At 36.2% G+C, this 16,861-nt stretch overlaps 1 protein-coding gene across 1 annotated transcript; it reads left to right on the plus strand.

The window, feature by feature from the left end:
- Positions 1 to 2,224: 2,224 nt before the first annotated feature.
- On the plus strand, positions 2,225 to 8,841 carry MMP7 (matrix metallopeptidase 7; the record flags this gene model as incomplete). Its single annotated transcript, XM_081280306.1, has 5 exons — positions 2,225 to 2,333; positions 5,188 to 5,414; positions 5,505 to 5,653; positions 6,923 to 7,051; positions 8,657 to 8,841. The coding sequence occupies exons 1-5, from the start codon at positions 2,226 to 2,228 to the stop codon at positions 8,839 to 8,841; spliced, it is 798 nt and encodes a 265-aa protein (XP_081136432.1). The 5' UTR covers position 2,225.
- Between the last annotated feature and the right edge of the window lie 8,020 nt (positions 8,842 to 16,861).

Below are 16,861 nucleotides of genomic sequence, written 5' to 3' on the forward strand. Positions count from 1 at the left end.
GTGGCTCAAGCGGTAGCGCGCTCACCTGGCATGCGTGCGGCCCAGGTTCGATCCTCAGCACCACATACAAACAAAGATGTTGTGTCCGCCGAGAACTAAAAAATAAATATTAAAAAATTCTCTCTCTCTCTCTCTCTCTCTCTCTCTCTCTCTCTTTCTCTCTCCCCTCTCTCACTCTCTCTTTAAAAAAAAAAAAACAAAGTGGCTATACCATTTTACATTCCCACCAGTGCATCTGCATTTGGTGTTGCCCATGTTCTGCATTTTGGCCATTCTAGTAACCAAATAGTAGCATCTTATGGTTTTAGTGTACATTTCCCTGATGACATATAATGTAGAGCATCTTTTCATATTCTTATTTACTATTTGTCTATCTGTAGGAGATATCTGTCATGGTCTTTGGCATATTTTTTCATTGATGCATTATAATTATATATAATGGGATTTGCTGTTACATATTCATACAAGCACACAAAATAATTGGTCAGTTATATTCCCCATTCCCTCCCCTCTTCCCTTCCTCTTATCCCCTTCCTCTACTTTACAGGTTTCCCTTCTATTTTCATGAGATCACCCACACACACTTATTTTCCCCTTTATTTCTCTAGATTCCACATATGAGAGAAAACATATGACCCTTGACTTTCTGAGTCTAGTTTTCTAGTTCCATACATTTTCCTGCAAATGACATAATTTTATTCTTTATGGCTGAATAAAACTCCATTTTGTATATATACTACATTTTCTTTATCCATTCATCTGTTGACAGACACCTAGACTGGTTCCAGAATTTGACCATTGTGAACTGTGCTACTATAAGCTTGAGTTTGCATGTATCATTATAGCATGCTGACTTTAATTCTTTAGAATAAATACCAAAGAGTGGTGTAGCTGGATCATATGGTGGTTCCATTCCTATACTTTTGAGGAACATCCATACTGATTGCCATAGTGGTCATACTAATTTACAATCCACCAACAAGGTATTTTTAAATATATCTGCATCATTAAATTTTTAAATCCTAGCATATTTTAGGTATCTCCCATGATGTATTTTAGTCATAAGCCATAGTGCTCTCTAAGAAATATATAATACAATAAGGAAAACAGACCTATTACAAAATAAGTAGGCTGTGTTGTGATAGAAAAAGCACTGGACTGGGAGTCTTAACTACTATTAACTAGCTGTGTGACTTTGGGGACATAAGTTAATCTGTCCTCAATCTTGGCTTCAATTTAATCTTTGGTAAAAATTAAGTACATGGGTCAGAATCTCTAGACAGTGGTTCTTTAATCTTTACATATAGATAATTTTTATGTGTATTGAGGTCCAACACAGCCCTACCTGTAACTGCATAGGAGTTGGAGTCAGAGAGATTGGAAAAAAAGAATTGAACAAAATAACTTCCAACTTGATCAAGTTCAACTAGCAGCTTTGGAGAAACCTGCTAGTACAAAGTAAGATGCAAGGTAAGTGGGGCAGATGAACAAGTCAAGCCCACGCTTGAAGATTTTTTTTGTTTGGTGTTTTTCATGTAATTCAAGAGAAGCAGTGTTAACCACGAAGAAAAGAAATAACCTACTTAAAAGTACACCTAAAGAAGGGAGTTTTCACTGCTTGACTGAGCTATTGGAAGGTGAGGCCATGAAACACAGCTCTATGGTGGCCACCAACCATCATAATATCGCCTTCCCATCTGCCACTGCTATCATCCTCCTCCTCTATAAAGAACCAGGGGATGTTGGTGATGTTCTGTTTCTTGACTTTGGTGATTGTTACAGTATTGGCTTAATAATATTGATTATTTATAATTTCGTGCACTCTTCTATACATTTCAATTTTTTGAAAAATCCTTTTAATATACATGATACAATAATATCCTAAATTATGAACCCCAAATTTTTTAAATGAGAAAGCCTGGTGAGTAATAATTTGATTCTGGCAAATAAAATGAGTTTTCTCATGGGTTCAATTTATATAGCAGACAGAAAAAAAAATCCCTTGAAAAATAAATACATCACGCTCCTCTTGCCAATAAGGACACAATACTTCCTCATTGTCGTTAATGAAGAATAGCGCATACTTTCTGAAAAGAAAGAAAACATTCAAATGAGTCACCTATTGCCACATCCAGGGTTGAATAGCTATATAAATTTCTCCAGCCTCTGGCAGAAAACATCAAACCAACCACAGGTCTGAGAACAGTCTTCTCTTGCTGGCAGTTATGAAGTTGCCTCTGCTGTGGGCTGTGTGTCTGCTGTCTGGACACCTAGCCCTGCCACTGCCCCCAGAGGCGGGAGGCATGAGTGACCTGCAGTGGGAACAGGCTCAGGTATGTCACGGTCCACTCACCTGGGTTCAATGGTCTTGCTGTCAGCATTAGAAGTGTTTTTCAATTATTTCTCCTTCCATGTTATATTGCAATGAGTTTTCTCATAATATTTTTTTAATAAAGGGAATATATGCCTTTATCAAGTAACCATTCAAAACAGGCTTTAAAGCTTATCCAAACTGGGTTTGAGTTCCAACTCCTCCACTCACAATGTAGATGAACCTCAAAATGTCATTTAACTTCTCTGATCTTTAGTTTTCCAATTTGGAAGTTGGAGATAATAATATCAGCAAGTAGGGTGTTATAAAGCATTTAACACAGTACCTGGAACATTACTGATGCTCAATAAATTGAAGATTTATTATTTTTTATTGCAACTTGAAATTCTTTTCATGAAGGATATAGAATGTTACATCTTAAGATAAGAATTACTTGTTGAATTCAGAAAATATGGGTAGAGGTTACGGCTTTGCCATAAGCTGATGACAATAGGCAAGGCAATAACTCCTGGATTTGTTTTCTCATGGGTCCAGCAGAAATAATAAGACTATATGTTTTATACCTCACAGAATTAGTCTAGTGAATAATAATTGCCAATTATAGAGCACTTCCATATACACTACATCATTTATTCCTTAGCTTTTTTCTAAAAACAAGGAGAAAGCAAAGTTAAGTTGATTCCCATTCAACTTAGAATGGTAGTAGATTCTTAGTGGTAGAGATAAGAATCAAGGACAAGTTTTTCTATAAAAATGATGTTCCTTCTAATATATTACTTAATAAGCAGTCTAATAAGTATTAAAAATATTATTTGGCAAAATAGTACATGATTACTTTTAAGCATTGTTTATAAATTTAAGCCTTAAGCATAAGAAAAATCAAATTTTGCTTCACATGAACTTGGATTTTTTAAAAAGTCCAATAATATATTAGATTAAACCATATGAAATTACTGATATTTAATAGTTTTTTAACCTCTCAAATAGCAGTTTTTATAGCAATTTCTGTCTACCTAATGAATTCTCCCAAAGGAATTGATTTTCAAGAATATTCAGTTCCTTTATTTAACACACAGACTGTCAAAACTAAAAGGAGTTTAGCTAGGTTTAATGCATAGCAGGAAAGGTCATCTCAAGAATGCAGAGGTGCTTCTTCCATGAGTATTTTTATAAAGTCTGTGGCTCTAGAAGGGATAAAAGGATATTTGCTTTTAAATAAGAAATTAATTCATAATTGTCATGAACAATAAGTATTTGTTGTATTGAATGACACACAATTATTGGTAACAGATATAGAAAGCACAATATTGATAAGTTTTCTTAAGCAAAATTCATACTCCTGAGAGGTTCTCAGACAAGTGACCAGTACCATCCACTCCAATATTGATAGCAAATCACTGAACCAATGTTTAAATCATTTCAACAAAAATATTATCATACATCAGCTAAGCCTACTCATTTCATCTATGTTTGTGTACACACATGCACACATGCATAAAATACTGGGGACTGAACCCAGGGATGCTCTACCACTGAACCACATCCCCAACCCTTTTTATTTTGAGACAGGATCGTGCTAAATTGCTGAGGGTGGCCTCAAACTTGTAATCCTCCTGACTCAGCCTTCCAAGTCGCTGGGAATATAGGCATGCATTATTGTTCCTGGTCACCTATACATTTTTCTAATGAAATGGTTTTGGAATCAGAACACAGTCTCCTTCAGAGTGACTTTATATTTATTTTATTTTTACAAGCCATGTTTCATCATATGTAAAATAAAGATAACTGCCATGCCTGCTTCACAGGATGTTTAAGGTGTAATTAAAATAAATGGCTCTAGTAAGTACTTTAAAATGTTCTTGTGAGTTTGCTGCTGCTTTTAGTGCATTCCTCTTTTTTTCCTGTTAGATTCCCATCTTCATTTGCAAACACTAGAAAACTTTAAGAAATTCCCAGGGACCCAGTTTACATGGGATAGATCTGGGAGATCTGCTTTATCTAACAGCCTCTCAAAGAGGTTATAGTAGGGATTTAAAAGAGAGAAGTAGTAGGGATTTAAAAAAGAGAAAGAGAGACTAGAGGGTGGAAAGAGTGGAGAGAGGGAAAAGAGGTACTGGGAGGCAGGAAATTCAGGCTCAATTCTGCTACTAACATATCATGTGAAACCAGGAAAATCATTTGGATGTTATGAGCTTTGGTTTCTTCATCTGGACAATTAATTCAATTAATAAACTAATAATCTCCTAAATATTTTCCCAGTCTAAATTGTTAAGACCCTTTAACCTTTAGCTGGTACCAGACCTCAGCAGGATCTTTGATGGGCAGGGGTCTTCAGATCTCCCCAAAGGGTCCATGGTGCTAAAGGAGGTTTTGGTGTGCCTCTTGAGATCACGCTAGGATATTCTTCCTGAAAGTTCCAAAAACAAGTCTATGCTATATAAAGTGTTCAGTATGTTTTCCTCAAAACATTTAAGGTGGAAAAAAAGAGAAACTGGGAGATTTTTCTCCTGGATGGCACACTTGTGCTTCATTATCAATATTAAATTTTCTCTTTATTAGCGCATATTTATTGTACTCAGTGACTATATAATTGTTCTATCTTGAAACCACTATTTAAATCCACAAGAACCAGAGGCAGGGCTGGGGTTGTGGCTCAGTGGTAAAGCACTTGCCTTGCACATGTGAGGCACTAAGTTCGATCCTCAGCACCACATAAAAATAAATAAATAAATAAAGGTATTGGGTTTATCTGTAACTAAAAATTTTTTAAAAAAAGAGGCAAAAGAAGTGCAAATTTCTAAAAATAAAAAAAGACAATAACAAGAACTACAAATTATTTACTCTCTTTTCAATAGCACTATCTCAAGAGATTTTATCTTCATGACTCAAAAGAAAAGGATGACAATAGTTTAGAATTCAAACTCAAGGAGATGCAAAAGTTCTTTGGCCTGCCTATAACTGGAAGGTTGAACTCCCACATCATAGAAATAATGCAGAAGCCCAGATGTGGAGTGCCAGATGTTGCAGAATACTCACTATTCCCAAAGAGGCAAAAATGGACTTCCAGAATAGTCACCTACAGGTCAGTTTTGTTTTGGCTCATTTTGACAAAAACAATTGATAAAGCTTTTGTCCTAACAGGTCAAATTTTTTTTATATTGTTTGCTACTAGGATCCTATCATACACTTCAGACTTAACACCTGCTGTAGTGGATCAAATAGTTGCAAAGGCTTTTAGCATGTGGAGCAGGCACATCCCGCTTCGTTTCAAGAGAGTTAGGATAGGAACTGCTGATATCATGATTGGCTTTGCAAGAGGAGGTAAGAATGAGTCCGGTAGGCTAATCCCATGTGCTATTTTATTTATTGGTTATTTATACAAGTGCTCTCTGTTTCTAAAAATGTAAACCCTTTGATAAGGAGTGGGGATGTAGCTCAGTGGTAAAGCATGTGCAAGGTCTTGGGTTCAATCTCCAGCATCACAATAAAAGAAAAAAAAAACCTTTAATGAGATATTATTGCAATTTTTCTAGTTTGTTAAATTAAAGTCACTTTTTATGCAGGAATTGGCAAACTATTACTCATGAGCCGAATCCAGCCCAACATGTGTGTGTTTTGTTTTTTTTTAACCAAGTTTTATGGAACACAGCCATGCTCCTTCACTTAACTCTTGTCTTATAATCACTTTCAGACAGGCTATAATTGTGACAGCATCCATAAAGTGCACAGCACTTAAATTACCTGTTATCAGGCCCTTCTTAGAAAACATTTGCCAACCCCTCTTTTATAGTATGAATCTTTACATATATAATCTTTTTGTAGCATGAATTATTAAAGGGCTTGTAGAGATATAATGCATTTACATGAACTGCTCTTAATTAATAGGGTTTCATGGTGCAAATTTAGAAAAATATTTTCCATTTTGGTCTTCTCTAATATTGAACTGCCAGGGTACTATGAATTTAGCTGTACCTTGAACTTGAGTCCACAATATCGACAACATTGAAGAAAATGTAAGAGAAAGCAGTGATAACAGCACTACAAGTTTATCAAGAACTGGATGAGCCAGGTATAACCTGACACTCATCTAAAGATAAATAACTCTGACTCACAAATAAAAGGACTATCAAAATCTTTTTTAACAGACTTTGAGTATAGTTCTCCAACACTATCTAGTATGCTCCCCAAAAAATAGCTTTTTAAGAAAAATATACATGAAATGATACACAAATTACCCATCAAATGCAAAGCTCACATTCATGCTCCCTCCCATCTCCATTTGGTCAAGCAAAGTGATAAAATTTAACAAACACTTAAATGCAATCATAAGTTAGATATAAATATGTTTAAAGTACTATATCCTATAAACCTTTACTGTGTGGTGGTTATTGGTGATGAGCAGTGGTTCTGTGAAAAAAAAAAAGTGCCTTTACTGAATAAGCAACTAAATGCATCTGGTTTCTGCTACCAGCAGTGTGGACCATTTGGAATGGGCTGTTCTTTCCAGTCTCAATAATCGTGTAAACTAAAAAGATGAAATGACTAGGAAAAAATCCAGTCACTAAGGGAAGTCACTCAATTTTCTTGCAGCTCATGGGGACTTCCTCCCCTTTGACGGACCAGGAAACACTCTGGCTCATGCCTTTGCACCTGGGCCAGGCCTAGGAGGAGATGCTCATTTTGATAAGGATGAACTCTGGACTGATGGCAGCGGTCTAGGTACAGAGTCCCATGTCCCTTGTACTGTACCTCCTTCAACTTCCAGACTTACTCTAACGTTCATCTGATACTTGCTTTAATTTATGATATCTATCAAGAACTTAAATGACAACCACTGTCCTATATGCTTTAGATATTTTATCTCATTCAATATATTCATAATACTACAAGTACTAAAGATGGAAACTCTGGCTATGGAGTCAATCAGTGTCAGGTTCAATTTGTTTTACCTCTATCTTTCTTGCTGGGTGTCTTTAAGTTATTTAATGTCTCTGAGCCTCAGTTTTCTCTTCTATGAAATAGGACTAGTAATAGTTTCCACCTGAGGATTATTTAAATTAAATGAAAAACTGATTGTACAATGCTCAGCACAGTGCTTGGAATATATCAGAAATTCAATGAATTTTAGCTCTTCATATTTCTCAAAAGTAAGTGTCTCGAATAAAAAAGAGGAACAAAGACTACAATATTTTAAAATTATATGCAATTCTGGGATTATTCACTATTGTATGAAAAGAAGAAGCTCCATGACTTAACCCATCATAATTCATCATTTTACAATGTGAAAGATTATGGACACATCTGAGAACTAATGGAGTGGAGCTCTGACATAAATAATCCTCAAAGAAAACAATCCTTTAAAAGAAATGGCTAGTAACTGGCACTGGAAGTGAAATTAATACTTGTATTTGCTTATGGGAATTTACCACAGTTTGAGCAAAGCAATGAAAATCTAACCTCTGTAATATGGTGAGGCTGCCTTTCTGCCACATCTTGCACATCTTCATTCTTCTTTCTTCCCACTCATGGTAAGTAAAGACAGCTTCCTTCAATCTAATGCAACACAGATCAAGCTCTGGTGACTCCTCAAATTCACAGGTTCACTCTTTCCCCCAACTTGTAAAGCATTCTAAGTATTTGAGAGAGATTCAATTATCATCTCATATGATTTATATACAATCTATATCACACATCATTCATACACACACACACACACACACACACACACACACAATTTTATGAATCAAGATCAGAAACAAAACCCAGCAATGCCTGGAGATAACTGTCTTTGGTCTTGACATTCTCAAAACTAACCTTCTCTACCCTAACATTCAAAGTCGTAATAATTTGTTGAATAGCCATTATTTTTCAGATATTGGGAAAGTCTAATTATCTTGGCAAATCTATAGAGTAAGAATTATTATCTATGTTTAATAGATAAAGAAGTGAGGCTGAGCAGAATCAACTGATTTGTCCAGAGCTGTCCAGTCAGTTAAGTAGCAGAGCTATGTCAGAAATGCAGGTCTTAATGCTTTTAAAGTCTTTGCTTTCCACTATAGAATATCACTGCCAGGTGATTATATAAGAAGCAAATAGGCAGAAAAACATCACTTTTCTTTAATAAGCAGAAATGGTAATATTAAAGCACTACTAAGCAGAATCTCCTTCTCACCCCTTCCCAGTCTTCAAGGCCTAGAAGCGAATAAGTAAGCTATGGAAGATTGAGAGTTGGATATTTTTATAGTTACTTTATTTTTATTACTATATATTAGGCATTTACATGCTTATTTTAATAGTTACTCTATGTTACCTCTTTGGTTGTAGGAATTAACTTCCTGTATGCTGCGACTCATGAACTTGGCCATTCTTTGGGCTTGGGTCATTCCTCTGATCCTAGAGCTGTGATGTATCCAACCTATAGAACTGAAGATTCCCAAAGTTTCAGACTTGCACAGGATGATATTGAAGGCATTCAGAAGTTATATGGTAATATTTATGGTTTCAAATAAGGGGGATTTCATATTTTCCCCCTTAGAATAGGCTTGGAAGAAAGAGGCTGAGAAATGGGCATTTACCTGGAAAAACACACTGTAACTTATATCTAAAAATCTACTGAAAATAACAACTGGACCTTATATACTCAGAATTTGACCAGACTTTTTCATACTAGCCATTTCTTTTGTCACTTTATAGTGATCCTCATTTTAGTTTTAAGCTTCAGTAATACAGTATCATATGGTGAAATTATGACAATGACACTACCAAAGTTCTTTTCAAGCTGTCACCCACTCTTCTTCCTGGTTCAGTTCAAACTCTTTAGGAGTGTCTCCCCTGGAGTGGACTGGAGGAACATGACACCATGCTCCACAGCTGCCCAGTGCCAAGGATTTGGCACTAGGTGATCAACAGTGACCCATTTTTCCTGTTTACATACACATGTAGGGAAAGTAATTAACCATGGACAGCCACTGCTAATAATTAGTCAAGAAGATTATGAATATCTCATGTCCCAATAAATACGTTTTTATTCAAATTAAGCTCCAAATTCAGATTTGAAATATGCCGATTTGTATTTACTTGATGAAGTCAGTTAGAAATAGTATTCAGGAAAGGATTCAAAGGACAAGGATAGAAATTCATGCTTCTGGATAAAAATGAGGGGGGAAAAAAAGAGTCCAAAGATGCTAAGTGACTTGTTCAAAATCATGTGGCTGTCAAGTGCTTGAACAATGATTCCACATCAGAGCTATATGATTTCATACCCTACCATACATGCCTGCCTATCACTACCTAGAAAACTTTCAAAAAAGCAAGCCGAACAAGAAAATACAGGATTTCATCTTTAAGTCAGCAGATATAGTCAAACTTATCCAGCAAAATATCAGGATAAATATATGTATTTTTATGGATGTATGTTTATATGTATGTATATATATATATAGATGTATGTACTTGGATAAAAATACACTATCAAAAGATCACTTAAGAGTTTTTGAGTGATCCAAAGAACAACAAAAATGTTTTCACATAAGACAGTACTGTCTTTCAAGGAAAACTATTACTGCAGAAAAATGAATTTAAGCTATCAGCTGAACCTAGAATTTACTATGTATCAGCATTGCTTAAATTGCACTTCTAGAATGCTAGTGCCTCAAGACAATCCCCACAGAAGCATGCTGTGGAAAAATAACTTCAAGACACACTACCTATAAAAATTCAGATGCATACTAAATAGTACTAAAGGAACAGTGTTTAACTCAGTATTTACTAAATTATAATCATTTTTATGGAATACCCATTGAAATCCTACGAAATAATACTTTAGAGAACACACTTTGCAACTAGACCCTAAAGATCAGATCAGATACAAACAGCTGCTTCTATCCAGAGGACTCACAAAATACTGACAGAAAATACTACCACCTTGTATAAAATAGCAGAACTCTGAGAATACAGCATTCTATAACTATTTCAGGACCTTAAGAAAAATACAAAGAGATTAAAGAATCTATGAGGCAGACTGATTAAATTTAACAGGAAGAAAACTGGTGCATTTGATTCTTTTTAGTTTTACAGTTTTTATTTGTTCTTTTTATATATACATGACCATAGAGTGTATTTTGACATATCATATACATATGTGGAGTATAACCTATTTTAATTAGGATCCCATTCTTGTAGTTGTTCATGTTTTGGAGTTTCACTGGTGATGTATTCACATATGAACATAGGAAAGTTATGTTTGATTTGGTGCATTTGGCACACACCCTTATCCAAGTAGGAAAGAAGAAACTTCTGAACAACAGAAAGTAGGTTTAATCATGTAAGCCGTAAATTTAGGGATTTCATTCATCCAAAATATAATGGTGTACTTGCTTAGCATGTGCAAAGCCTGAGGTTAATCCCCAACACCACAAAAAAAAAAAGAAAAAGAAAAAAATAAGTTAACATGAGCAGAAAATATAGATTCAAAAGAATATGATTAGAGTCATGAATGAATGCAAAACTCTCAATGCTATTTTCAGAATAACAAAAATAATAGCTAAAATGCATTGATTACTTCCAGTATCCAAGCACTTCACATGAATTAACTTACTGAATCCATGAGGTATTATCCCATTTTATAGACTGTTAATCTAATGCTAAGGAGGTTAAGTAGTCATTTCATCAAGGTTACATAGCTAGTAAAATGGTAGAGATGAGGTGCACAGGCATCTGATCCCCAGGGCCCACACTCAGTGAATATTGCTTCCTTAGCCTTTGAAGGTTGTACTTCAAAAATCTTTGTTCGAGACACAGAAAACTGGGACCAGGAAAATGATAAGTTAAACATACCATGACATTTCCTTTGTACAGTTTTAGGATGGTTTTTATGCATTTGTATACTGTGTCAGAATGCTTTTTTTTTTCTTAACAGGAAGAAGTAATTTCAGAAGGAGATAGAAGCTTCAGGGGGAATATTCATTCATTCACTGGGTTCTGTATCAGTATTCCCCAACCACAATTAACACTCTCCCTGCACTTCACTCAGCACATGCTCCATCCTTTCTTGCACTGTGGTTGGTTTTTTTACGTCTCTCTGTCCCCCAGGATAAACTTTATGTTTTGCCTTCATCTTACTCACCTATGATGATCCTCAGACAACATGCAATTGGCAGATGTCAGTAAATGTTGTATACACAGATAAATAAAATTCTTATTCTATGATAAAAATACTTGGGAGTAATTTTTCTGTGGCAAGGGAAGGCATATAATGAAATCAAAGAATAAAACAAAAAAAAATCTCACCACATTATGTTGGAGTCTTCAGACATATCTCACCCTATCACTAGATAGAAGTATGAGCTCAACTCTTTGTTGTCCTTTAATGTAGCCCCACGTTACCTCCCTTGTTCTTTCAGCACAGGCTCTCACTGAATCTCCTGTCAAATGCAGTTCTTCCGGCAAAATGTCTGTAAATTCCTGAGGACTTGGATTCTCAGAGTCATTGCCAGCTCTAAATTCCTGCCAGGGTATCTCTCCTGCCACACGCACTCTCTGAATTCCCTTTTCTCTGCCCTGTACCAAATAAAACATCAGTCTCATCCTCCTCTCTTTTTTCCCCAACCAGTCCTAAAAGAGAAACTGTACATGTTGTTCAAGATTCATGTGAACAATAAGATTTTACATTGCACTAGGCAATGAAATTAAACAGGATAAATTTGGAATATTACCCTCATCCTTCAAATCTTTATCTACCCTGTATCAGCCCATTTCTCACTGGCTACCTACCTCTGCAGGCTGCAGCCTTCCACCACATCACTCCCTAGGCCTCTGATCTTTAGACCCCTCCCTTTCCTATTGCTCCAGAAATTCATTTTCCTGTTGTTCTGCCCTGACCCTCCCCTTTCAAGCACTGAGATTCCCTAATGTGTCTCTCTGGGTAAAGCATCTCTATGTGGGGCTTGACCTAGAGCAGGACACACAGCTGGCAAAGGTTTTTATCATTTTAGTCTTTCCTTTCTTCCTCCTTCTCCACTCTCCTCACACATATGTATGTGTGATTCCCCTTATAAACAGAAATTTGAAATTTACATTTATACTAATATAAATCACACCCCCCTACACATCCTGAACAGATGCATTCATTTTTAAAAATTTCACTCAAGGAATTTTTTTTCACCCCAAACAAATCAATATTCCAAAAATCAAAATTACCACCCTAGCCATTAGGAAACAACTCCATGATAGATCAAATGCAAGAAGAATCCATTAATCCAGGCAAATATGAACTGTATATGAACAAGAGTTCAAAGGCCTTTAAAGCATAATGGAATATAACTAACAATATTAGAATGAAGAGGAAGTTACAAGTCACTGAATTCAAATTACTCATTTTATAGATAACAAAACAGATTATCTGTTTACAGTAAGCAAAGGTAGTCATGATTTAAGCAAATTTTTGCTTGTTTAACTGTCGTATTTTGTTTTGAGCAGCAAGAGGCAGTGTCTATCTTGCAGCTGAAGTGGCTGCCTATTATCTTTACATGTCCAGCATTCCTTCACCCAACTTCAGGGACAGGAAGCTGCCTCTCCCCGCCTTTTTTAAAAATTTATTTATTTTAATCAGTATATATGACAGCAGAATGAATTTTGATTCATTGTACACAATTGAAGTACAACTTTTCATTTCTCTGGTTGTACACGATGCAGTATCACACCATATGTGTATTCATACATGTACCTACGGTAATGATGTCCATCTCATTCTACCATCTTCCTGTCCCCATGTGTCCTCCCCTTCCCACCTTCTCCTTTGCCCAATCAAAGTTCCTCCATTTTTCCCATGCTCCCCACCATGCCTCTCCCCTTTGTGCACACTCTTCACAAGCTATCACTTAGGATGCTACATCCATCTGGGTTGAGAGACGGATACAGGTCCAAAGCTTGGCCTATCAGATGTTCTCTCTCCAGAACACTGAAGACTGATAAGCCCTGGCTGTGGGGCTCTGGAGACACTGCCTATTCAATGCTGCCTGGGTCCTGTCCTCCTCAGAGCTCAGGAGCAGGGCTTCTCTTCCAGATTTCAAAACTGACTGCATTGTCTTCCAACAAACTTTGTATACTACTTAAATTATCCAGCCTCAATACACATCTTTGGTTTAAAAGTCCTTGGCCTGGAAACTTGACTGGCTCTCCTATCATATTTCACATATGAACTCTGTTGCATATTTCACCACTTTCTTCAGTCTTAGCAATGAAGTTAAACTCTGAGCAAAGAAGTAACATTTTATTATTTCAATCAAAATAGCATAATGCTGACTTGGAAACAGAAATCTTTCCTAGCAAATAAGGATCCACTTTTTTTTTCTTTTTTTAATTGTGGTAAAAAAATACACATGACATAAAATTTATCATCTTAACCATTTTTAAGTGTACAGTTTATTATTATTAAGTATATTGAAATTTTTATAGAAGAGAAAAAATTCTTAACCTCAGCATGACTGGCATTTTTTACTACATAGTTAGTTCTTTGTTAGGGTGGGGACCTGTCCTTTCTATTATAATGTGCTTAGCAGTAATCCCTGGCCTCTATTCACTAGATGCAGAATATCCTCAGCCATAGTAATCAAAAATGTTTTCAATATTGCTAAGTTTCCGCAGGGGAAAAAACAGATCATGTTCTGAACCACTACATCAAAGAAAATAAGTTCTTATTTCATTGCATTACACCTAGTGTCTCTTCTACCTTTTTATTCACCCAGGACCCAACCATCCTCTAAGCCTGTGCTATCCTATAGGAAAGAAAACCAGTAAAATATTAAGTGACACTGGCTGGTTTTGACACTATTTGAGAAAAGGATTGTCATATGTTAAGAAATAAACCCTCCTGTATGCCAAACCAAGATACAATGTATGTGTGAAATGCATAAGATTTGTTTGAATTGTGTGAATTTATTTTATTGTCAATAAACTCCAGTTTAAGAAAGAGATCTAAGCACATGACTTTTGTTTTATTTTTCCCCCTTTAAGGTTTCATATAAGTGATTAGTGAAGGAATAAAACAATAGGAGGAAGAATGGATTTTTTCAATATATTATAGAAGACCTAATATAGACACTAAATAAAACATAATCCACCTCAGCCTGGGATATGCAAAGAGGCCAAAAGTTGAAATGGCAGTTAAATTGCACAACTATAGAAAGGCTCTGAAGACACAGTTGGAAGGTATAATGAAGGCAAAGTGAAAAGTAAAGTCAGGAGACCAGCTCTATGTATGAATATGACACTCAATTTCATCTCATCCCTCCAAGAAAAATAGCCCAAAGCTAGGTGCAGTGGTACACACCTATAATCCCAGCAGGTCAGCAGGCTGAGGCAGGAGGATCACAAGTTCAAAGCCAGCCTCAGCAACTTGGTGAGGCCATTAGTAACTTAGCAAGATCTTGTCTCTAAAACAAATATACAAAAGGGTTGGGGATGTGGCTCAGTGGTTAAGCAACCCTGGGTTCAATCCCTAGTATTTAAAAAAGAGAGAGAGAGAGAGATCCAGATATTCATTTCCAGACAAAATATCAAAGGATTCTTTGCTAGGTAAATTTTTAAATGTTTTGAGAGAGGACAGGATGTTTAAAGTGGATTCCATGTCTCAAAAAACAAAACCAAAAACCATGTTTTGGCTTTGAGATTAGGGTAAAGACTCCACCCTTCTGCTCATCGTACATTAAATGTACAAGTGAACAAGATGCATCCATTTACATTAGTCATCTAGTCATCTTCGTTATTGTCCCATTAATAAGATTAAGTGGGGGATCAAATACTAGATATTAGAGGAAATTTTGTAGCAGCAAAGGGATTTATCCCTGAAGAAACAGAAATAATTTAGAGAACAGATTTAAGAAAAAAAATAAGATACTCTCAGAGAAATTTGAAAAGATATTACATACTTAAACAACATGTTATTTTTTAAATGAACACAGAAAAAGCCAAAGTTATGGAAATTGAAAACATGTTTACCAAAATAGAAATACAGTTTAAAAAAAAAAGAACAAGAAGATAAAGGAAGGACTGGGATCATGGCTCAGTGTTAGAGGGCTTGCCTGGCACATGTGAAGCCCTGGGTTTGATCCTCAGCACCACATAAAAATAAATAAGTAAAATAAAGGCTTTGTGTCCATCTACAACTAAAAATATATTTTTTTAAAAAAGGAAGACACTCAGAATGGAGCACCAAAAAACAAAACCTTAGAAAAGATCTATTTGGGGTCGGGTCCCCAGAATTCCCTTCTCCATATGTTTTTGTTTTGTGGTTGTGGGGATTGAACCCAGGGCCTGGTACGTTAGGCAAGTGCTCTAACACTGAGCTACAGCCCCACCCATTTTTATTACATTTTGAGACAGGGTCTCACTAAATTGCCCAGGCTGCCCTGGAACTTGTGATCTTCCTGCCTCAATTTCCCCAATAACAGGGATGACAGACATGTGTCATCGCACTCAGTTCTTCATATGTTTCTAGTTAGGGCTGGTCACATACACACACACACACACACACACACACACAGTGTGGGATTTGGATGGTGGAAATAAAGCAATAGTTACTCTCTCAGGATTGATGTAGTCTGGCACTGTTGTAGCTCATAGCCAGTTGTACAGATCTGTTAATTCATATGGTGAACACAAAATGCTGCAAGGCCTACAGCTCCAGCTACCACATGATCTCTTACTTCAATTTCTCCAAATCCTGAGCCAGGCATGTGTATGGCCCGACAATTAGAATCCCAGGACCTCCTATAGTTCATCTACAGCAACAAAGTTGGAAACTCAGACATATGGAGAGACTATCACAAGTTCTGGTGAGAGGCAGACAGGGGTTCCAGCTTTCCTCATGGGTCCCAATTGTCCTCCTGGCACCTCTTCACGTCCATCCACTAACCTCTATACCTGTGCAAGGTCAGCACCTGATGCAGAAGAAACAGACAAACCAGGATAATCTCACAGATCCCACAATAGTGTAAGTTCCTTATTTAATATCATTCTAAATGTTTCTTCTTCTTTGAACCCTGTCTGATAAAACAGCTGATAGAATTTTAAAAGAGTCTAGGCAAAATAAAGAATAGATCAAAGCAATAATTGGACATTTTCCAGCCCTGAGAAGGGTAACTCTTTGAGGAGATTTTTAAATTGAAAGAGCCTATATCATGTTGAAATTTCTGAACACTAAAGGAAAAGAAATTTTAATATTGCCCCAAGATTTTAAAACATAGAGCACCAACAAAAGAATTAGAACTAAGTTGATATTAGCAAAAATGATTGCAACCTAGAGTGCCAAAAAGTCCTCAAAGTTCTAAGGATAAATTATTTTGACCTTAGAATTCCATATCCAGCGAAACCATCAATATGGTGTGGTTATGGGTTGATTGTGTCCCCTCAAAAGATGTATTAAAATCCTTATCCCTGGTACCTGTGAATATGACTTTCCTCTGAAATGGAGTCAGTGCAGAAGTAATCAAGATTAAAGGAGGTTATGACTGAATGGAGGTGGGCTCTCAA

Source organism: Spermophilus citellus, assembly GCF_964194105.1.
Source record: "Spermophilus citellus genome assembly, chromosome: 2".
NCBI classification, from domain to species: Eukaryota; Metazoa; Chordata; class Mammalia; order Rodentia; family Sciuridae; genus Spermophilus; species Spermophilus citellus.